Source organism: Caenorhabditis elegans, chromosome I, assembly GCF_000002985.6.
Source record: "Caenorhabditis elegans chromosome I".
Classification (NCBI taxonomy): Eukaryota; Metazoa; Nematoda; class Chromadorea; order Rhabditida; family Rhabditidae; genus Caenorhabditis; species Caenorhabditis elegans.
This window is the reverse complement of record NC_003279.8, coordinates 237,917-261,100: the sequence shown is the minus strand read 5'-3', so window position 1 is coordinate 261,100 and position 23,184 is coordinate 237,917. Positions and strand designations below refer to the sequence as shown.

General features: G+C 36.5%; 2 protein-coding genes and 3 pseudogenes across 5 annotated transcripts; 3 read left to right on the top strand and 2 right to left on the bottom strand.

The window, feature by feature from the left end:
• Positions 1-1,943: 1,943 nt before the first annotated feature.
• On the top strand, positions 1,944-6,834 carry Y48G1BR.1 (SEA domain-containing protein). The gene is made up of 10 exons (NM_058307.8): positions 1,944-1,994; positions 2,418-2,553; positions 2,743-3,080; positions 3,440-3,683; positions 4,458-4,785; positions 5,141-5,283; positions 5,655-5,731; positions 5,776-5,906; positions 6,022-6,125; positions 6,299-6,834. Exons 1-10 carry the CDS (start codon positions 1,946-1,948, stop codon positions 6,390-6,392), a joined length of 1,644 nt encoding a protein of 547 aa, NP_490708.3. The 5' UTR covers positions 1,944-1,945; the 3' UTR covers positions 6,393-6,834.
• Positions 6,807-8,994, bottom strand: snpc-3.2 (snRNA-activating protein complex subunit 3). Its single transcript, NM_058305.6, has 6 exons — positions 8,918-8,994; positions 8,731-8,865; positions 8,048-8,677; positions 7,632-7,799; positions 7,298-7,393; positions 6,807-7,155 (listed from the first exon to the last, which is right to left on the bottom strand). The coding sequence occupies exons 1-6, from the start codon at positions 8,980-8,982 to the stop codon at positions 6,972-6,974; spliced, it is 1,278 nt and encodes a 425-aa protein (NP_490706.2). The 5' UTR covers positions 8,983-8,994; the 3' UTR covers positions 6,807-6,971.
• Positions 8,995-9,520: 526 nt separating this feature from the next.
• Y48G1BM.8 lies at positions 9,521-12,477 on the top strand (annotated as a pseudogene). The gene is made up of 7 exons: positions 9,521-9,625; positions 9,695-9,895; positions 11,232-11,426; positions 11,514-11,606; positions 12,051-12,143; positions 12,202-12,369; positions 12,414-12,477. Coding segments are annotated over exons 1-7 (919 nt in total).
• A 3,209-nt stretch (positions 12,478-15,686) lies between these two features.
• Y48G1BM.2 lies at positions 15,687-20,610 on the bottom strand (annotated as a pseudogene). Its single transcript has 6 exons — positions 20,569-20,610; positions 18,682-18,780; positions 18,023-18,249; positions 17,493-17,629; positions 17,039-17,399; positions 15,687-16,611 (listed from the first exon to the last, which is right to left on the bottom strand). Coding segments are annotated over exons 1-6 (1,791 nt in total).
• Positions 20,611-20,850: 240 nt separating this feature from the next.
• Positions 20,851-22,485, top strand: Y48G1BM.7 (annotated as a pseudogene). Its single transcript has 3 exons — positions 20,851-20,865; positions 21,484-21,582; positions 22,329-22,485. Coding segments are annotated over exons 1-3 (271 nt in total).
• Positions 22,486-23,184: the final 699 nt, after the last annotated feature.

The following is a 23,184-nucleotide window of genomic DNA, read 5'->3' as shown; positions in this document are numbered from 1 at the left end:
AATGTGGAAGATTTTTTTACTCGGCCACAAAAAAATGATAGGCCACGAGTCCCGATTTCTATTAACACTACCTAATCATACACCTACAAAAGTAAATTTAACAAGAGATGAAATATAAAATTCCAGTTTCCTTCCTATTGTCCTGCCGAACCATTTGAACTTTTATCACACACGAACTAAATCACAAAAACCCAAAAAAAAACACTTTCACTTTTTCTTGTGTTCCTTTTCATTAGTGCGTCGTTGGTTTTGATAACTTCCTTACTTTTCCCTTCTCTTCACGGCGCAGCTATCACGGTTCAGCTACTAAGCGGCAAACGCGCTCCACCGAGCAATTCCAAATTTCCAGAGATAATTTTTTAACGTACATTTCATTTAGCACGTGGAGTCAGAAAGTCCCATTTCGCTTTGATCTTCAAAAAATGCGGGAGTTGAGACGCAGATCTCATCTGATTTTTTATGGTTGAGAGCGTGCGGACGTCACAATTTTTCTGGGAAAAAATGCCGGCATTTTTTGTAGATCAAATTGTATTGAGACCGCCTGACACCACGTGATTTAGAAGTATTAAAGTAAACTCAAAAACTTTAGGCCACTTGTGTGAAAACTCTTCCACAACCCCAATTTTCAAAAATCGTATGTGCTAACTGTATATATATAAAGTTATTGAAATGAAGTATTCACAATACATAGCATAGGAATGTGCATAATTCGGCGGCCCTCCTCGACCACGGCCGGATAATCCGTTTCAAGAGGTGTGCAGTGTAGTCACTCACACACACACAAATGTGTAAATAATAAGCATATACATAAGCAACAACAGACAAAACAATCACTTGCGCGCATGCCCAGGCTTCCCGGGCGGGCGGGCTGAAGGAAGGGGGTAACCCCTTTTGTTTTCAAAATATGCCACTTTTTACCAAGATTATGTCAAGCACACCATACGATACTTTTTCGATGGAAAAATAATATTTTATTGCCGAAATTTATTTTTCGAAAAATTTTGCTCAAAAATTTTTTTCAATAAAATCTGAATTTTTTAAGCATTTAACAAATGGTTATTACGGGCGCACAAAATTCTGAGAATGCGTAATGCGCAGCATATTTTATGCGCAAAATATCTCGTAACGAGAAGTACAGTAATTTTTCTTGATGACTACTGTAGCGCTTGTGTCGATTTACGTGCTCGATTTACGAAATGCATTATTCGTATTATTTTTTGCCTAATTTTAATATTTTGTCGGTAAATGTATGATCTTAATTCATTTTGATGCGCGTAAATCGACACAAGCGTTACAGTAGTTATTTAAAGAATTACTGTAGTTTTCGCTACGAGATATTTTGAGCGCAAAATATGTTGCGCAATACGCATTATTAGAATTTTGTGTTCTCATAATATCTGAAATGGCAGTTCAAAAATTTAAAACAAAATTCTCATTCAAAGATTACCCATGCATCTTTAAACTTGGAGTATCAAATTTTGTGATGTTTTTTTTTAGTTTTCTGGAAATTCATCCGTGCGCCTTTAAATTTAAGTAGGGTATATTAATTTTTCGACTTTCTCTTCAGTTTCCAGAAAAACTCTTAATGGGCACATAAAATTTTTAATCCAATTTGTCACCTTAGGTCTCGCAGCGAAAATATTTCAGAAATTTTTATTTAAAAAAAAAGACTTTTGCTATCGATTTTTCTGAAAACTGAAAAAAATATTTTACCAACTTTTTGCATTAGTATTGTTGCAATTTCTGTCAAATTTTTCAATCTTCGATCATCTTAACCAGTTCCACGCGAATTAATTTTGATTTTTCATTCCCAATTTCCGAAGGTCATTTTGACCTGATATATCATATAAATTTTCTCCATCTCTTTTTATCTTGTCCCATAAAAAATGAACACTCCGATTTCTGATTTTCCAAAACATAAATTAATTTTTGCAATTTTTCAGCGATGCGCATACCATTTGGTTTTATTCTATTCATTGCATTTTCAACGACACGTAAGTTGATGACCGATAAACTTCTAGTTCACGTTTACCAATTTTTTACCACCATGCAAATCCTGGTGGCTTAATTTTGCACTTTTCCAGACCGATCTGAAATGTTGGTTTTTAGCTTTTCTTGTGTGGCCTAGAAACCCTGGTGACCTAGGTTTACAAAATTTCTAGGTAACGGAAGAAACCTTAATGGCCTAGTTTTCCTGAGGCCATCATGGAAATTTTGCTGGCCTATTTTACCAAAATTGTTTAGGTCACAGTGCAAAACTTGGTGGCCGAGGTTTCTACTTTTCTAGACGCTTATAAAAGTTTTCGTGGGATAGCTTTTCCTCGCAATAAACCCACATGGTCTAGCTTCTCATTTCATTTTCTAGGCCAAAATGCAAAACCTGGTGGCCTAGAAAAAATGTAATTTAACTTTTTCAGTTTCCTTCGCGCAAGACGAAAATTCTGAAGATGTGTTCGACAAACCGCTGGCAAAAGACACAACGACACCCGTAATGCCTGATAATGATGATATGCCGATGATGGCTGTTCCGAAAGAAGAAATGATGAATGAGGGGTAAGAATCGGAAAATTGTGTGATGAAAAACTGTTAAAAATTTGTAAGGGAGTAGTCGAAAAGAGGTCTTGCCGATGTTTAGTAAACCTAGGTCAGCTAGTGAGAGCTGGAGGCCGAGGTTTGAGATTTCTAGGCCAGGAGGCCTAGTTTTCTCCCAGGCCACCACCAAAAAAATGTCATAACTTTCAGATCAGATACCTTCGAGACAAGTACAGAAATGATCGAACTCTCGCCGAACGACACCTCCCTAGAAGTGAACCCAATCCAGAAAACGTCCGTCTTCTCCCCAATAACTCCGCTTGACGGCGGTATGTTCAACTTCTCCCAGGCAACAATCGAAGATGATAGTATGGAGGATCAGGATGAATCCACTGAGAAAACAACTCTCGCCGCTGAAAATACGACTGAAATGATGCCAACCACTCCCTTGGAGGTGATTACGTTCAGCTCCCTTCCGATTGAGGTTGACGAGGTCGCTGATAGACGAGTTTTGAAAGAGAAGGAGATGACACGACCCACTAAACCAGGTGAGAGGTGGTGACGTCTTAGAGGGACGTCGGGGGAGCGCATGGAGTGACGTCATGGGAAGCCGCGCGGCTGCTGACGTCATACTTATGACTCAATTTCCCGGATGCTAATTTTCCACGAAACTGAAAACTTGAAAAATGATTTATTAAGCGACGCCCATAAAACGGGCAAACCCTGTACGGACACGCCCTTAAGTTGGCGGTAAACCTGGAGACACAGTTTTAAAATTGGTTGCTCTTTGGTTTACCAAAAATAAAACTTGCTAAAAGCGTGGCATTATAGCTGGTCGAAGAAGTGGCGAAAAGTATGACGTCACCAATGGCCGAGGTTTTTCTCTTCCAAATTTCCAATTTTACAGTGACCACAACCCAATCCACCGTCGCAGTAAGTGACCCATCAGAAGCTGGAGATGACGGAGAAACACCATTTGATCAAAGTGCACTGGAAGGACTTTTTGAGCAGGATGGAAGTGTTATTGATAGCTCATTGAGCACAGATCAGAGCCCCGCATTCCCAATTCTGAAAATGTCTGAGGAAGAGCCAAAGATTTTGTCGAATATCCCGAAAACTACGAAGCAGATGGTCGAGAGCACTACGACTGGGTGAGTTTTTTTTTGAGTTTTTTCGGAAGTTAAAAATTTTGAATATTGATAAAAAAATTTATTATTTTTTGTCGAAATTATTTTTTGTTCTGATAATATTCAGATTCTTCACAAATGTTTGTTTTAAAAAATTTGCAAAAAAACCGTTCTCACAGCTTTATGGGGTCTGCAGCTTCACCCTACCAACCTGCCGTGGCCTAGAAATTTTCGAGGTGGCCTAGTAAATTCAAAAATCTCTTAATTTTATATTCAAGTATTTTGATTGCAAAATTTAAAAGTGTAGAGCACATATCTGACTAGGGAGTGTTTTAACTATACGGTGCGATCGAGTAAAAGTAAACGTGTCATGCGATAGCTGGCATCTTAGGCTTTCAGAATCTGTAATTTGTTCCGGCGGAAGACCTCTGTGAGTCTGGAAATTTTCATCTGAAAATTTAGTACTGAAATCAGTGCATTTCCTATGGTTAACAGCTTCGAAGCGATGTTTTCGCCCTTCCACCATTGTGGTGAGACTTCTGTTGGCGCCAGAGACAAAAATCCACTGTTAACCATAGGAAATGCAGATTTCAGTACTAAATTTTCAGATGAAAATTTCCAGACTCACAGAGGTCTTCCGCCGGAACAAATTACAGATTCTGAAAGCCTAAGATGCCAGCTATCGCATGACACTTTTACTCGATCGCACCGTATAGTTAAAACACTACCTAGTGAGTTTTGCTGGTTCGGAAGTGTTCATATATTGCAGGAAAAAATTCAAAACTTCAAAATTTTCAGAATGAAATCCTCTTCAACAATGGAAACTACAAAAACTATGGAAACCACAATGGACACAACCATGGCCGAAACCGAGCCATCAACCCTCTCCACTGACGTCACTACCTCCTCCGAAGAGACCACCTCCACCTCATCAGAGGAATCCACGACTTTTGAAGATATTTCAACTGTGCCGGTGGCACTTCAAAACTCATCGAAAGTATTCCTTCCGGCTAAATCCATTCGAACACCAATAGTTTTTCGTATTATTTCACTGGAATTTGTAGAGGAATTCAACGATATTCAGAGTGGCCCTGCGAAGAGATTAGCGAAAGATTTGGTGCCAGCGGTGAGTCAAAAATGGATAATGGATTATTGACATTTGGGAAAAATCGATATTAAACTGATTTTTGAAGATAGTAGTTGAACCTGTTATATTTAAGAATTGCATGGCTGTTGCTCTTTTTTTTTTTTTTTTTTCTTTTTTTTAAAAGAAATTTTTCTTGTTTTCACTAAATTTTCTCTTTTGTTTTCATCTCGCGTGGCCTAAGCCTAAGCCTGAGCTTAAGCCTAAGCCTAAGCCTAAGCCTAATAGTAAGCCTTTGTGGAAAATTTTGAGTTAGACTTCAATATAGATTTAGACTAGTTATTTTAAAAATGATCTGAAAAAAATCAATTTTAAACAATTATTGATTTTTTTCCAGATCGGAGAATTCATCAATTCCATTTCGGGAGACGACAATTTTGTGAATGTTGAAATCAAGTCACTGACCAAAGGATCAGTGGTTGTCGGAGCCGACGTGCTCACCAAAAAATCACTTGGTGATGCTCAAATGGCTGTTAATTTGTGAGTTCTTACCGATTAGAAATATTTTATTACCATTTTTTGAGGAAAACTCTAAAAAATCGATTATCAACGCTATCGACTTTTATCGAAAAAAGTAAAATTTAGAAAAAAATATCGATAGTCAATTTTATCGATTTTTGATTTGTTCGGGGTTTCCGTAGGAATCGTCTATATGATAGATTTTTGAAAAATGATTAGTAAAATCGATAATCGATAATCGACTTTAGTTCAATTTTTGGAAAAAATTTAGATATTAACTTTTTCATTGATTTATAGGTTTTCCGGGGGAATATCAAGTTAATTGTATCAATTTTTCAAAAACTTTCAAAAACTTTCAAAAAAATCGATAATTGATTTTTTTAACATTTCAGGTTCGAAGCCGCATTTTCACGCAATAACTCTATGATTTCGGATTACAAGATTGATTCGTTGAGTGTTACTGTTGACGGTAAGTAATTATTGATTTTTTCCAAAAAAATCAATAATTTCCAGGAATGACGTCACAAGCGTACATCGATTCTATTTCCACGCAAACTTCATCATATTCCTTATCATCGCTGATGATTGTAATCATCACTTTCGCATTGGTCATCATTTTCGGATTGGCGATCTTCATTATCATGGTATGTGCCTTTAAATGCCGCAGCATGGCCTAGAAAACTCGGCCGCCAAAGTCCGTGGCCGAAGTGTTGTGTTTTCTAGGCCATGCGTCTTTAAAAATCAATAAATCTCGCTCAGATCACCACAAAACGGCGACGTCAATCGACGATGAAGCTGAGCATGGACGACACGATCCGTAGCAACACACCGGAATCCGACGACGCTCCGCATAACGTGCATTTGTGAGTTTTTCGTGGCGAGACCCTGAACAATTTTGAATGTTTTTTTTAAATTTTCGATTCACTCGAAAAAGTGGAAAAATCGATTTTTTTATCCAGAAAATTATTTAAAATTATTAAATTTCTGCCACCGTCCATTTTGTGGGCGTGTCATTGCCTCACAAAAAAATTTCCAGAATGTCATACGGAACAACGCCTAGACCATCTCAAAAGCAGCCGGGACCAATCACAAAAACACAAATCGACGAGACGAGCTCACCTATGTATTGATTTATCGATTTTTTTTCAATTTCTTAAATATCGATTTTTTTGGATTTTAAAAATTGATTTTTATGATTATAAAAAATCGATTTTTTTGATTTTTCCAAATCAGATTTATTGATTCTAGTGATTTTTAATCAATAATCAACAATATAATCGATTTTCAAAAAATCAATAAAATTTAATTTTAAAATTCAACATTATCGATTTTTCAAATTGTTCAAAATTCTTCCGAATTTCTCATCTCATTTTCTAGGTTACCTCTTCTCTCATTTAACCCATTTTTCCGACAGATTTTGAGCCAAGCTCCGCCACCCGCCTCGGGGCTCCCCCGAGAAACCTCTGGTGCGCGCCCTTTCTGTAAATAATCATTTTCCCGTCCGTTTCCCCCTACTTGCCATATCATCGATATATTCCGTTTATTTATTGGATAAATTTTTTTGCAAACAAAAATTTTATTTAAAAAAAAAGAAATTTGAAATTTCAACAAATATAGTTACAGGCCAAAAATCGGTAATTAAACAATCAAATCGAAAAACATTTAAAAAAAAACAACAAAAAATGATACAGACTTTTAAATCTCGTTCTCTAAAGATCGAGCTCGGTGAAGAACTGGCGTCCGTCGCCAATGTCCTTTCGATCGCAATACGGTACGGCCTTAAACTGGCACACTTTTTTGCCGTTCACGTCGAAACAGAACTCCTTGTAGCACGAAGAGCACAGATAGCCTGGCGAGTTGGGAAGCAGATTGTCGTGGTCGACGATCATCCAGCTGAAAAAATTGGATTCAATTGATGATTTTTGCCTTAATCGATTCTCTTTGGATTTTTTTTTCGAAAATTCGAACTCCGATAAAAACTATATTTTTCGGGGGTTTCACAAAAAATTCCGAATTTCTAAATGCTACTACTCACTGCGCCGACGCCTCCTTGCACGTGTCACATGCAATTCTTCTGAAATTCCGTTCGACGAGGCGGCGTGGAAATTCGACGTTTGTGTGGGATTCATCTCTGCAAAAAATAGAAAAAAAAAATTAAAAAATATATATTTTTCGGGGTATTTTATTTGAAAAAAAAAAACAATTTTGATAATCGGAAAATATAAATTTTGTTTAAATAATTGATAAAAACTTATTTTTTAGTGTTTTTTTCATAAACAATTTGAAAAAAATTTTTAGTAAAAAAAAGAACACATAAATATTTGAGTTTTTTTAAATCAAAATTTTCGATTTTTCCAGAATTTCCGTACCTCAGGCACAAGTCATTGAAGACGATGAGGTGCTCGCAGACGCCTTGATGAATGTAGACGTATGGCTGACCGAGCCGACAAATGAGATCCCCGATCCTCGTCTCCGACATCTGTTTCACGTGCATCGGACCGATGTAGTCGAACTTTTTGGCCCAACTTCGGATTGTGCTGAAAATTTGGGTTTTTTTTGTTGAAATAAAGCAAAAAATAATATATTTCTGAAAAAAAAAACCAAAAAATTCGTTTTTATCAACGAAAATGTCTTAATTTTCAGTTTTCTTTTGTTTTTTCCCGATTTTGCGGCGTAAAAAATCATTTTTTCTGAAGACTAACGAAAAATCAATAATTTTCAGAAAAAAATTGTTCCTTTTCGCTCAAAAAACACTGAAAAACTTTTAGCCGGCACCCTTGCTCACATCGACGGATCCACAAACTTGTCGCCAGTGTTCGAGTCGATATAAAACGTGTCATGAATGAAGAACATCGACGACGGCCACTTATTTTTCGCCATATCCTTGAACGACGGCTTTTTCTCGCTAAAATCGTCGGAAAACGAGAAATCGATGGGGCACGAGAACGCGTTTTTCAGATCGCGAAGCGTGTGATCTCCGGTGAGCTCGAGCCGATCCGTGACCTTCATCAAACGTCCGAGACGAATCTCGTGGTATTGAAGGGTACGGGTGTAGCCGAGATACACGGAAATGCTGATGATCAGGTCCTTTTCCGGATGGTCCATGTTCAGTTCAACTTTTGGCGTGGGCAAGGCGGCTTCTCCAACGGAAACCACTTCTTCCTTCACCTCGTCGAGCTCATCATCCATAATTTCCTCTTTGATATAAGTCGGAGGCATCAGATGAGGCGATTTCCTTGCCAACGCTCTATGATCGATGTGATCGTAGCGGAGAGAGCGGAGCGCGATCGATTTGAACTGTGGATTGCGGCGCCTGGAGTTCTCGTCGAGCAGAATCGCTTGCGAGCCGAGCCGATTTCTCTCGATGCCACCGTCCATTTCTCTGTTGAAGACCATCGATGAAATGTGGGAGACGCTGGAAAATAGAAAAATAGTAGTTTTTAAGGGTAAAAAAATCGAAAAACCTACTCAATTTGGCGGTAAATGTCTTCCGTGATCTTCTCCGATAGCCCCGTGGCCTGCTGGAAACTTTCTCGAGCGTTGGAGCCCGAAGCTAGAAGTTTGCATTCCTCTGCGGATGCTTTGGCGAAAAATGCGAACGTTCTGGAAATCAAAAAAATAATTTTAGGCCAGAATAACAAAAATTGGAGCTTACTTAAAGCATACAGGCGCAGAGATGAACGGCTGCTCATCTGACTTCATAACAATGTCCATTGACATTTTTTCTGCAAAAAATTGAGTGAATATGAGTGAAAATGTGTGAAAATCGAGCGAAAATTAAAAAAATAAATCCCTAATAGGAAGTAAACTATCAAAAACTCCAAGTTTCGTGGTGAGACCTAATACAAAACAGCCATGCGCCTTTAAAATCCACCGTAACCCGGCGCACCACGAAACTCTTCATTTTTGAATTTTGGCGAGTGATTTCCTGCAATTTTTGTGAAAATGTTTAATTTTCCCTAAAAAATCGAATTTTAATCATTTTTTTCTTCAAAAATGTAAAAATAAGAAAAAAATATTCAATAATTTTAAATTTCGCGTCAATACCTCACTCAAAACAACCATGCGCCTTTAAAAATCACCGTAACCCGGGCCACCGCGAAAAATTCAATTTTGAATTTCGATGCGCGGTAATTTCGCGATTTTCGTTGAAATTTACATGTTTTTCTCTCATTTTCACTCGTTTTTCCGTTAAAAAATCCAAAATTCCCAATTTTTCAGCGTCTACTAACCTATATTCATTCATTTTTCTGTCTAAATGACTCCGAATCGTAAAAGCACGGATTCGTACAACATGCTCGGCGCGTCGTTCGATTTCGACCCGGATTTCTCGCTTTTGTCGAAAAAAACTCACAAGAACAAGGTAAAATATTGCATAAAAATTTCTAATTTAAATAAAAATATAATAAAAGTTTAAAATTCGAATTTCCAGAATCCAAAGCCGCCGGTCAAGCTTCTCCCCTACCGCCACGGAAGCAACACCACCTCCTCCGACTCGGACAGCTTTATCCTCAACAGTGGATCGGGATCATCCGACGATGAGACCCCACCACCAGTGGCTCCGATTTTCATTTCGCTCGAAGATGTGCTGCTCAACGGGCAGCTCATCGATTTCGCAATCTATCCATCGGGGGTAAGGTTCTTGGAGGCCAACTATCCACTAAATTCCGAAGATCAGATTCGTAAAGCCGTGTTCGAGAAGCTCACCAAATCCACGACGCTCTTCGTGGGGCTCTGCCACAGTCGAAATGGCAATTTCATCGTTCAGAAGCTCGTCGAGCTCGCAACACCAGGGAATTGCTTCGTCAAATGATCGACGGAGGGCTTTTGGCCATCTGCAAGGATAAACTCGCATGTCGAGTTGTGCAGTTGTCTCGCCGCGAAAAATTCCCAAAATCGCTAATTTTGCGACTTTTCCGCCGGAAAAATGGTATCCAGGGTCTCGTCACGACAAAATTTTGTTAATCCAAAAAGGTGCACTTCTTTAAAGAGTACTGTAGCTTCAAACTTTCGTTGCCATGGAATTTTTATTAATTCGTCACTTTTTTCCTCCGGTTTTTGCCCAATTTTTATGAAAACAAGAGAAAAATTGCTGAAAAATCGATAAAAATTTTTCGCTTTGTCGTGGCGAGATCTTAGTATTATTACAGGAACACAAAATTCTGAAAATGCGTACTGTACAACATATTCGACGCGCAAAATAGGGTCTCGTAGCGAAAACTACAGTAATACTTTTCAAATGGCTACTGTAGTGTCGATTTACGGGGCTCGATTAAAAAATTAATTTCTGAACATCGAGCCCCGTAATTCGACACTACAGTAGCCATTTGAAAAGGATTACTGTAGTTTTCGCTACAAGATATTTTGTGCGTCAGATATGTTGTGCAGTACGCATTTTCCAAATTTTTTGTTCCCGTAATAGTGTCATTTACCGGTTTTTCTGGAAAAATCGTAAAAAAACCTTTACAATTAAAATTGTTTTTGACGGAACAAAAAGTAAAAAACATAAAAATAGCTCCTAAAAAGAAGAAAAATGACTAAATTTTAAGATATTTTCTCGAAAAAAATCTTTTAGGGTTAAAAAAAAAGTCAAGATTTTAATTATTGGTGGTTTTCTGTAATAAAATTTTTTAAAAATTCCGACAAACTGAAAAGATACGGAAAGTTGAAATTACCCATTTTTTCGAAATTTTAGAGCTAATTTTGGTGTTTCCAAGTTCAACAATTCATTCTCCAAACTTTTAAAATCAAATTTTGGTTTATTTTGAGGAAAAATGACTAAATTTTGCAATATTTTCCCGAAAAAATTGAAATTTATTCAAAATATCGATAGATTGAAAATCAAAATTGTGACACAGAAAAATTAACAAAATATGAAATTTCAACCCTTTTGTTCAAATTTTTGGGGCTCGTTTTGTCCTTTTTAGGCCTTTTCAAGTCTAAAAAATCAAAAATTGGTCAATTTTCAGAAATTCGACCACTCCAACACCATCCACTCGGACAGCTATGCCTTCGGATCTGGATCTTCAGACGATGAGACTGCACCACCGGTGGCTCCGATCACCATCTCGCTCCAGGATGTACTGCTCAACGGTCAGCTGATCGATTTTTTAATCGATCGATACGGTGTAAAGGAATCGGCGGACGTTGGAAACGTTCAGAATGTAAGTTGTTTTCATATGGAATGTGTCTCTTCTGTTTTGAATATTAAACTTCCTAAATGCATATTTTTTTAAACATTCTTATTTTAGGCCGGTCAGATGGCGGTGCCGGAGCCAAATGATGCTCGTAACAAGAGAAAACGATTCACACCTGAAAGAATCTCACCGAATGGACGTCAAAGTGTTCGTAAAATTAATTTTTTTTCAGTTTCGTAAATTTGAATAGAAATCGTATTTGAAGGATTTTCGATTACAAGGTCATGCTTTTCCAATGGGCGGGGCACATTTTTTGAACAAAAAAGCTACCACTCAGTTTACTTGGACACAGTCTCCTGGGGATCGAAAACTCTGTGGAGCGCGTTTGCACCCATCTTACAACTGAACCACCGTGGCTGCGCCAACGCACGGCAAGCGCGCTCCATCGCAATTCGACGCCCAGGAGACTGAATTGAATTTTTTGCGAGGAATCCAAAGATTGAAGAATTTAAACAAATCAGGGTGCAAGCTTAAAAAAATTTCCTTTATGAGCAAATTCAGAGCAAAATTCTTACTGTAACTTTAGTAGTTAATTTTTCCTAAACAGATTTTGTGAATATTATCTAAAAAGTCTAAAATTACAATTTTCAGGAAATGGAAGAGCCTCAAGATACCCATCGGAATTCGGAATCTCCTGATGCTCAACAATTCCAATGCTCCATTTGTAATGATGAATTTCGGACAGCAAGTTGACTTGTAATTATTTTTCCAGTCATTTCAAAAAGTCAGTTTCAACATTCAGGGCTCGCCACGTCTACCATCTGCATACCCTTCCCTATCCGTATTACTGCGGTATCTGTGGGCTGTCGTATACTGCAACAAGGCTTGTGCACTGGAATCACGTCAGAGTTCACCATGCTGGAGAGATACCACTTCGTCAGGGTCGGACCATGGCGGAGTTGAGGGATCAGTAATACATACCATGCAAGCTAAACATCAAAAATTTATTTTCAGCGCCGCCGAACTTACACGCATGATGATTGCCAACGAGGCCTTCCCTTACGCTGTTGAAGCTTAACAAGGAAATCCTTAAATGCTATTCTTTTTTTTTGTGTATCTTTATCGAAATTAAAATTGAAATTGTGATTATTTGAAAAAAATCAGTTTTTGGAGCAAAAAAATTATACATTTGAAAGATTTTTAAATATTAGCAGGTTTTCAGTCAAATTGGATTCTTTTTGTAGATTATTTGAAAAATTTAATTTTTGGAGCAAAATATTGAAGTTTTGAAAGATTTTCAAATATTGGCAGGTTTTTAGACAAATACACACTGAGAATATCTATGTGCTCCGGTCTCAACAAGACAAATTTTTGTTTAAAATTTTAAAAGGTGTACCCATATACAGTACCGTAGTTTCAACTCTGTTGCCACAAGTGCGAAAATAACATTGTTGACTTCCCTCTAAAACATAGGCTGCCCAACTTCTTACCCAAGTGTGCAGATGTAAAGAACGAACAAGATTCAGAAATTACGCATGCGCAATGTTTAGGCTAAATCGACACTTTGTCTTTTGAGTAATTTGTATTCAAAATAGAAGGATTTCAATGTAATTGGAAGAATTCACTGGAGAACTTGTCCCTTATAATGCGTATTGCACAAAATATCTGACGCGCAAATTATCTCGTAGCGAAAAACTACAGTAATCCTGTTCAAATAACTACAGTAGTGTCGATTTACGGGTGCTCAATTTTCAGAAATTAATAAAAATCTAGCCCGTAAATCGACACCAGTGCTACAGTAGTCATTTAAAAAATGACTGTAGTTTTCGCTACGAGATATTTTGCGCGTCAAATATGTTGTGTAAAACGCATTCTCCGAATTTTGCGTTCCTGTAATAATACTCAGGTCTCGCCACGACAAATTTTTGTTTATTCCGAAACGTTATGCGCCTTTAAGGAGTACTGTAACTTCAAACTTTCGATTTTTAGAAAAATTTTCTCTTTTTTTCTATGAATATTGGATAAAAACCAGAGGAAAAAGTGAAAAGTCAAAGAAAATTCCATAGGAACGAAAGTTTCAAATTACAGTACTCTTTAAAGGCGCACACATACTCGAATTTAACAAAAATTTGTCGTGACGAGACGATGGGTACCAGAGATGTGCGGCACTTGTTGAAATTTCGGCACATCGGCACATGCCGATGTGCCGAATTAATTTTTTCTCGGCACTCGGTACATGCCGAACCTAAAAAAATCGGCACATTCGGCACATTTGCAAAGATACTATATAGCTTCTTAAAAAAAACAAAAAGTTCATCAATTTAAATAAATAACAAAAAATTACTTGCAATGTTTGTTGTTTTTTTCAGTTTGGATGTTCTGAACACGATTTCAGACAAAAACATAGGGTTTAGTAGAATTGATAGTGAAAACTCATTCACTTCGGATGCGTATATCTCCGTGGAAAAAATTTATATGACAAAGTGATCAACTACAAAGTTTTTTTTTCTTAATCCAAAGTACAACTTTGTAATTGATCACTTTGTCATAAAAAATTTTTCAACGGAGATATATGAGAATTAAAAGTATTGTTTCAAAATTTGAAATCTGCACAGGACATGAAAAAATTATCAAAAAATGTTTTAAAGAAATTTTTTCAAACTTACTTTTAATTTTCACAGTTAGACATTTGTTGAAATACTAAAATAACATAATTTTTAATGCGGTTCCAGCTTTCTTTGACCAGAAATAGTTAAATTTTTATAGTTTTTTTTAAAATGAATTGGACCTTAACTTTGAGCTATGATATCTTTGTGGTGAGCCACAGTCATGGTAAGTGATCAACTACAGAGTTGTAGCAAGGTTTCTGTTTAAAATTTTGTTAGTTGATCAATTTTTGGTATTAGTACTCCACGCGGAAAATAGAGAAATCTCGTGTACGCAATTTACATTAAGAAATTGTCCAGTTTCACAGCTATGTTAGTCTGTGAAAATCTATGATACCAAGAATTGATCAACTAACAAAATTTTAAACAGAAAATTTGCTACAACTCTGTAGTTGATCACTCACCATGACTCTGGCTTACCACAAAGATATCATAGCTCAAATTTAAGGTCCAATTGGTAAAATAACTATAAAAATTTAACTTTTTCTGGTCAAAAAAAATTAAAAAAAGTCTATAAATGCCCACCCTAAGCTCAGTTCTGAAATTTCGCAGCTAAAAAATGCGAAAACGAGGGGAAAATGCATTTTTCCTCCCAGTTGGATCGCGACTAGAGGGGGGAAACAGGAGGAAAAAGCGGGAACATTCAGTTGGATAACCCCATAAAAAATGCAGTGCATTTGTCTTAATATTGAAGTTAGTAAACTATAAGTTGAAATGATAAATTCCGAAAATTTTAATCAATTTTTTGAAGTTTCTTTGCATTTTTAAAATTAAAAAATAAATTTTGGTACATATTCCAGACAGTGCCGAATATGCCGAAATGTGCCGAAATGTGCCGACAAAAAAGGTCGGCACATGCCGATGTGCCGAGTGGAATAATTTTCGGCACATCGGCACATGCCGTTCGGCACATGCCGCACATCTCTGATGGGTACCATTTTTCAGCAAAAAGTCGCAAAATATTGCAAAATAGTCTAATTTCGGCCGAAAACATCTGTAACTTTTGAAAACTTAGTTATATAATATTCATGTTGCTTTAAAAACTTCTGGAAGACTGAGAAAAACGTTCCAAGGCTTAGAAATTTTAGAATTTCATCTTAATTTCGAGTACGCCAGTCGGAGCACTCGCATTGTGCGAACGGCTGGTATACAAACAATAGTCAGTCAATCCCATGGATCAAATTTTGAATTTTTCTAAGACTGAACTGTTCCTTTGAAATGCAAAATTTTATAAAATTGTCTGTTATTGAAAGACATGAAACAAACTTGAATTACAGTAATTCTGTAAATTCTGAACTTACTATTAGAATCCTTAGTGAGCACACTTGAAAACGAATGAAATAAGGTATGTGAGAATACCGTATCAATCAGATACGTCTGACACTTCCCCAAAAAAAACTATCAGAATATGAGTACGATATGTTATTACTAGTGTGCATCTTTCCGCGCGACCATCATGGCTCAGCAGGTAAGACTTCGGCGACGCCTCGAGACGACGAGGTAGTTGACGACTTTTTTCATTTTTTAGGCAGCGCCCAACTCTTGTCCGAGGTCTACAGGCTACATGGTTTGGACGGACAGAGTATTTGCTTTATTAGTAGTAACAGAAATACACATAAAATCAATTAATAAGATCCATGAAATGCAATAAAAATCCAGTTTTCACCCATCTACTATGTCTCTCATTGAAGAACTTTTTCAGATAGCTTTTGGTATAGAATATATTAAAATTCATTCTTCGATTTTCTGTGGAATTTCTTATTTGAAAGCTTTTTCCATACCAGACAGTCACTTCTCCAAATCCATCCTTGAAATTTTCTTTGGGGATATTTAAAATATCATCGAGATACCAACAATCTACTGGTTTTTCACCTACAAGACGTGCTCTTGAATTGAAAATGTCTGGGATATCCTCTGGAATATGTTTTTCTCCTTTGTCATGCTGATAGTATAAGTTGAATGTGACACTTCCATTTCTCTGGCTGTTTTGTTCAGTCAATCGGATTAGCTTTGCTGTGACTCTGTCCATATTGTCCGGAGTAATGAGGAGATACGTTTTAGGAAGTAGAACAGTCATACTCTTGGCTGGGAAGTTTCGTTGAACATTTGCAATCACATTGTCCATTGGTGAATAATAGTCGTTTTCCAGTTGTTCGTTCATTTCGAGTAACATATCCTCAGAGTATTGTAAATCGATCTCCACTTTTTCCAGAAGAACCCTCGAAACGGGTTGGGTGTTGAATGGTACATTGAATACGGCATTTGAAAAGTCTTTAGACGTTTCCAAAATGAAATCCATATTTGAACTAAACATAGTATTAAAATGACCACTGTAAGCTTCGAACCGGAACTCCAGTCTGAAATCCTTAACATTCCACTTTGAAATAAGCTGGTATAAAAAGTCTCTTGGGATTGAAAGGAACTCTTTTCCCAGTATTAAAACGGTGAATGTGTGGCATGTTACCAATGAATTGAGGAAATAATTTGCTCGAGCACCAACTACGTACCGCCCTAGTTGCTTTTCGTATATGGTCCGATAAAACAACCTGTAAAATGTAATCTTTATAATGTTCCTGAGCATATCATGTCAAGAGTGTCTGAGTTTTTCATCAACAAAAACAAAATTTGATTTTTTTGTTAATTTTCTAAACAATCCGATTTTTGGTTTTCCGGAAAATTGAAACACCGAAATTTTCCGTTTTTCAATATCCAATTATTCGATTTTCCGATTTCCTCTCAGAAGAACGAAAAAAACGAGAATAAAGTTTCCATGACATTGATCGCAGTGGGCTGTTTGTTTTTGGGATAACTTTAAGTGAAGGAATGGAGAGACTATCTAAGTATGAAAAACACGAGAATTCACTCTTTTGAGAACCTGTTACAATACGTGTACTGTTATAATAGAAAAACTAAAGCAGTGATTCAAACATCTGTTCGACGGTGTTCATTACAAATGTATCAATTTACACTCACCAGTCTTTCATTTCCAGCGCTTTGTAATGATGTGGAGATATCCTGATTTGATTTATGATTTCTATTATTTTTAATTCTCCAAATAGCTCTTCTCCCGATATTCGCAACTCATCAATTCCAAAATTGCTCAATCGAAGATATGCGAATTTCCCGAATAGTTCGTTTAATCTGTCCATAAATCGATCATGCTCATCAACTCCAAAATTTTCCAACATCAAATTCAAAAACTGCTGCGGTATCGAATTTCCACCAAAATATTGAAGTTGAATACTATGAACTATACAGTTTTTATTTCTATGAATGTCTCGACATATTTGACAACCACAGCAAAAATCATTTTTATATTCTTCAACGAGTCCATCTAAAAATCATGAATGTCAAATCAGTAGTTCAAAAGCCATATATTTTACTCAGAATTCTGAAAAACAGGCGCTCATGTCAAAAATTGACTTACAATCTACTCCAATCAAGCAATCGTGTATGAGATCATTGAGTATAATTCGAGCATCCACTCCGCACGAAATTTCGTTTTTCTTAATCGGTTCGACATAAAGCTTGTAGACTTTCACATTTACCGTATTTTTTAAAAATCTGAAAATAATGTTACAGCTGAGTACAAAACATTAAAAATTGGTTTAATTGATTGAAATTTTCACCACTTCTCATATTGTTTCCACGATCACAAAAAAGCATAAAAAACTTCAACAGACTCAGAAAACACTTTTTAAAGGCAAGTTCTGAACCACCTATTTTGATGAAAAATTGTCTGAAACACTTCTCAGATCGACTTTTCCCTAGCTCAAATTGATCCTCTGCCGCTAGCTCTTTTTTAGAGTGGTCATTCGAAAGTCCGGGTTTAAGTTGAAATATTTCCCTTACCGGTCAAAATTCTATCAACATCAAAATAAAATTGAATTTTTTGGTAGTTAACAGAGGAAGCGGCGAGCAAAAAAACCAGGTTTTGAACAATTGATTTCAACTTACACGAATAAGTGTTTCACCTTGTTCTTGTTTATCTCCAGTGCATTTATAAGAAACGAGCAAGTGCATCGACGAGGCTGTTTTAGCGGAAGTTCAGGATCTACTTGATTGTTAATGAATATTGATCTTTTTCTTCAATTTTTACAAGTCTTGAAACTGTGAATTTGTATTTTTCGATGCTCATTTCGAATTTTGTGCAAAACTTCTTCGCTGAACAATTTATTTATCAGCTGAAAAAAGAGCGAATTAAAGTAAAATTGAACACAATTTTGATACCTGTCTATAATTAGGGATATCAGTCCGCTGTATTGATTTTTTTTGTTTGAAAAACTAAGTTTTTGTTTATTTGCAGCGGCAAATTTTTATTAATTTTTTTTGATAAAAGTTCATCAATGCCATCAGACTAACTGGCACTTACGTATAAATAATATTATGGGTTTCGTCGCTCCCCCTCCAAATGTTTTAAAAACGATTTAAAACATAATTTATACTGTTTTTTTTACTACTGACCAATGAAAGTTCATGGTTGATAACATAAATCCCCACATTTTCAGAAAAATGGATAAGCAGAAAAAAAGTTATTAATGAACTCATAATTTTCATCGAAATTAGCCAGCTTTAGTTTCGGTGTATTACCAGAAAACAAATTTAAGTGATCTTACTCTCAACTCCAACAGAGTATTTAATTGATTAGACACATTTTTTACAATCTTGCTGACAATTGTGCGATTTTTGAAGATTTTGTCAATAAGCACGTGATCCTGAAAATAAAAAAGTGAGTAATTTTACGCTCGCGAAATTGTGAGCCAGTGGCTGCCTAGATTTTCAATTTTTTACATTATTTTGCAGCCATACGTGGACCATAATTCTGGCGACCATTTTACGGCATTATAATTTTTTGAACTGCAAACAAAACATGTAAATATACATATATGTATACTAGGAATTTGCACTAAAGTAAATTATTGAAATTTGTTCTAAGTTTTTCTTTGCAGATGAAACGTTTTTTTTTTTCAGTTTCCAGGAAGTGTTTGAGCATCATAAAATTTCTGTAACCAAGTTTTCAGCAGTTAAAATTTTCCAGGAGCAATTTTTTCTTTAAAGTAAAACTATTTCGATGTTCTAATCATATGAAATTCTTAGAAAGCTTTCAAATAAAAAAAACTGATAACATTATCAGTCTCATGAATAATCGAACAGTATTTCGAATACTTCAAAATGAACAATTTCTAAATTTCTAACATTTTTTCAGGTCTTCAATAGTATTGCAAACGTCTATTAAATTTAATTTTTTTTGAAATTTCATAATATTTTTGGAGTATCAGAATTTAAAAAAAATTATTTTACTTGAGTAAGATTCTGGCATATATTCAAAACATTGTTCTGAACGGAATTTGTTACTTTTTAGAAAAATCTGGAACATTCCAGAACTTTCTCGAAGTTTTCAGAAGTTTCTTGAAAGTCTCTTTTTTTCTGAAATTTTTCAGAAAATTCTAGTAAAATTCCAAACTTTTAAGAAACTTCCAAGTTGTTTTCCTAGTCTACAGGTTTTCTGCAGTATTCGATCTTTCCTGAAGGTTCGAGAGCATGCCTGAAATTTCTCAACTTGATTGGCACCGAGAAAAAAAAGAGAAATAGTGTTTTCACCAAAAACGGCTGGGGACACCAAATATGTCCCTCTGGCGACGCTAAAAATCCACCAATGTGAACCAATATTCACATACTATGTTTAATTAGTATCTAGAACATATCCCCATATTTTGATCATCGTATCGTCTTTGGGAGAAGTTACAGGAATAGTTATTTAGCACTGAAATGTATACGAATTGAATCGAATTTTATTTGAATAATAAGTTAATAGTCTAAAATCATAAGAAATCATAAAAAAATCCGAGGTGGCATATAGAAGTTGCACGGCCAATTTTTGATTTATTGTCTTATTTTTCACAATTTTCGAGATATAATCACAACATTTCTTGAGTTTAGGTTTTTCATTGTGAATAGGTTTTCAATACTTTTTGCTCACCAAATTACACAGAAACTGCCATGATTAAAAACTTTGGGGGTGGCATAAAGAACATGCACGCACTGTATAAGTAATGATATGCATTTTATTTGTTAGAAAAATCGAACACAATGCTATATAAAATGTTACTTTTATCACATCAACAGAGGCTTCAAGCCACTAGTAGAATGATTTGACCGCGGGGGCTATCTCTCTTTTATGAATCTTTTGCCTGCCTACGCTGTCTCTTTTGCTTGCATACTTTTTTGTACACAAATATGTTCTTTTGCCTACCATTTGTAGTTAGCAAAGGAGACCCAAAATTCAGGGATTTTTTGTAGGACCTTTAGCTTACATCAGTAGGGCTGGCAAACCGTCTTACAAATAGGAAATTATTGCTCTGTTATTATTGACTGAATAATATATTTACCAGATAAAACATTTTTAAACTTTTGATATCATTCAAGAGTAAAAGGTATTTCGGTCTAGATTGATATTTCTAGAAAATAGTTGGCTAATTTTAGTTTAAGAAACAAGAACTTACATCAATTGGGATTTCGAGTATGTTGGGAATGTCGGTTTGCATGACAGATGAGATGTTGTATAGAGACACAAATGAATGGAAGGGCAGTCCTTTGCAAAGGAAAACGACACCTGCAGAGCGCTCGTGAGAGAGTTCCACCCATTTTTGGTATTTTGAGAACACCATCTGTCGATGCCCAATAGTCGGCGGACAGGGTGGATCAGTTTCAATTGTTTCTTTATATTATAGAAAATGGGCCGTAATTACCAAATATAACTGTAAAAAATTGCTAAATTTTAAATGATGGTTTCGATTTTGGTAAGAACAAAGAGAATTCATCATATTTTGTTTGTTTTTTCTTCAATATTTGATTTGAAACACCGTTTGCCGGTATTTGTGTATTACATGCCCTCATTTTAATAGTATTTTTTTAAGTTATGAAAAATAAAAACGTGAACCACATTTTTGTATTGTCAGGCTTAGGAAATGATCTTTTCTTATCCTAAAGAGGAAAAATGTATATCACCTGTAATTTAATTGGAGAAACTTAGGGTTTCCAGCTAAGTGAGGCGCGAAACGCGGGCCTCACGCCGGCCTCACGCCGGCCCGCCTTCGCCGTCGCCGTTCACCGCGTTCACTAATTTTGACGTGAATTAAAAATTTTCATTTTCAATAATTCGTTGAAAATTAGACAAAATATAAGAAATGAAAATAAAAGTTGACGAATTTCAATAATTTACTTTAGTGCGAATTCCTAGTATACATATATGTATATTTACATGTTTTGTTTGCAGTTCAAAAAATTATAATGCCGTAAAGTGGTCGCCAGAATTATGGTCCACGTATGGCTGCAAAATAATGTAACAAATTGAAAATCTAGGCAGCCACTGGCTCACAATTTCGCGAGCGTAAAATTACTCACTTTTTTATTTTCAGGATCACGTGCTTATTGACAAAATCTTCAAAAATCGCACAATTGTCAGCAAGATTGTAAAAAATGTGTCTAATCAATTAGATACTCTGTTGGAGTTGAGAGTAAGATCACTTAAATTTGTTTTCTGGTAATACACCGAAACTAAAGCTGGCTAATTTCGATGAAAATTATGAGTTCATTAATAACTTTTTTTCTGCTTATCCATTTTTCTGAAAATGTGGGGATTTATGTTATCAACCATGAACTTTCATTGGTCAGTAGTAAAAAAAAACAGTATAAATTATGTTTTAAATCGTTTTTAAAACATTTGGAGGGGGAGCGACGAAACCCATAATATTATTTATACGTAAGTGCCAGTTAGTCTGATTGTTGTGAACTGGGCTCTGCTGTATCGCCCATTTCACAATGTCTCGCTCTCGACTGCTTCAGCAGTTCTCCGAGCGAGGGGTACATTCAATTCGACCTTTTAAGACCAGCTCTTAAGCTTACCATACAGTTAGGAGAAGTTTACTGTATTTCTGCGTCTCTTGCTCCCACACGCTCTCTAACGAGAGTTACACTCGCGCCCCGTAGCAACGATTGGCTGCGCGGCGACTCAATGAGCGACGATACGGAGCGAGCTGCAGCGTCGGTGGCACCAGGAAAGGAACTCTCCTCCCCACTCTTGGTTCGGTTTTGCTGGTCTCTTCCCCCCCCCCCCCCCCCCCCGTTATTGACAGCTCCCAGTCAGACTAATTGCCGACGTTTCCTACCTTTCCCTCCCTTTATTTGGAAAGTGTAGTTGACCAAAGACATTATTCTACGAGTCTGCAAAGACCCCGACTATTCATACACTCGACCTTTTCAGACTAAAGACCCGCGTGGCAGGACGTGATATTCTCACACCAGACAATTCCCTCTCTCTTGTGTACGACCCACTCCCCTCTGTTGATTATCTCCCCTTTGGAGTAATAAACATATTTATTAAAACTGTGTTCTGTTCTTTCCAATACATATACAAATAGACGATGCCATGCTGCACCTCTGACATAGTCTTCGTTGCTCGGTTCCTCTTGAGGCTTAAAGGGTTCGGTCTTCCGCCACTCCGTGGTGCCACAACATGGTGCATCGACCGACTTTCCGACTATTTCCTTGAGAAAACCATGTTTTCCATCGATACAAAGACTAACATTTGATTTCCAGGACATCCAGACGACGTTTACCTGAAAAGCGTGTTCAGTTCACGACTCAGACAAATCCTGTACAATTTCTCAGGAAACAGCTCGAAAGATGAACCTGGGACTCTAGACCGGGGGAACTGAGCGACCCTTTGACTATATTCGGTTATAGTACGATTTCTAGTTAATTGTGCAGTTTACAAAGTTAATATGCCTTTAATCAGATTCACCATACTTGATTTAGTCTATTTTCTCGTCGAAAATCGATTATTTCAACCAAAAACGCTCTTCCTTCTAAAAATTGGCACGGCGCCAAGAAAAAAGGGGGCGGAGTCTTCTACAAAAGTGCGCACGCGGCGCGACCGCGACGCGGCCACGACCTTTAAAAACAAGTTGCATTTACGTGTCTTTTTTTGTTTTTGTTGATCTTCTTCAATTTTAAACATTTTTTCTCACGAGCAACCGCTGTTTTCCAGACAAAGAAGTTCATTTTTCGCTTCTGAGACTGAATTTGATCATTTTTTCTCTCGAATTTTCGTGATTTAA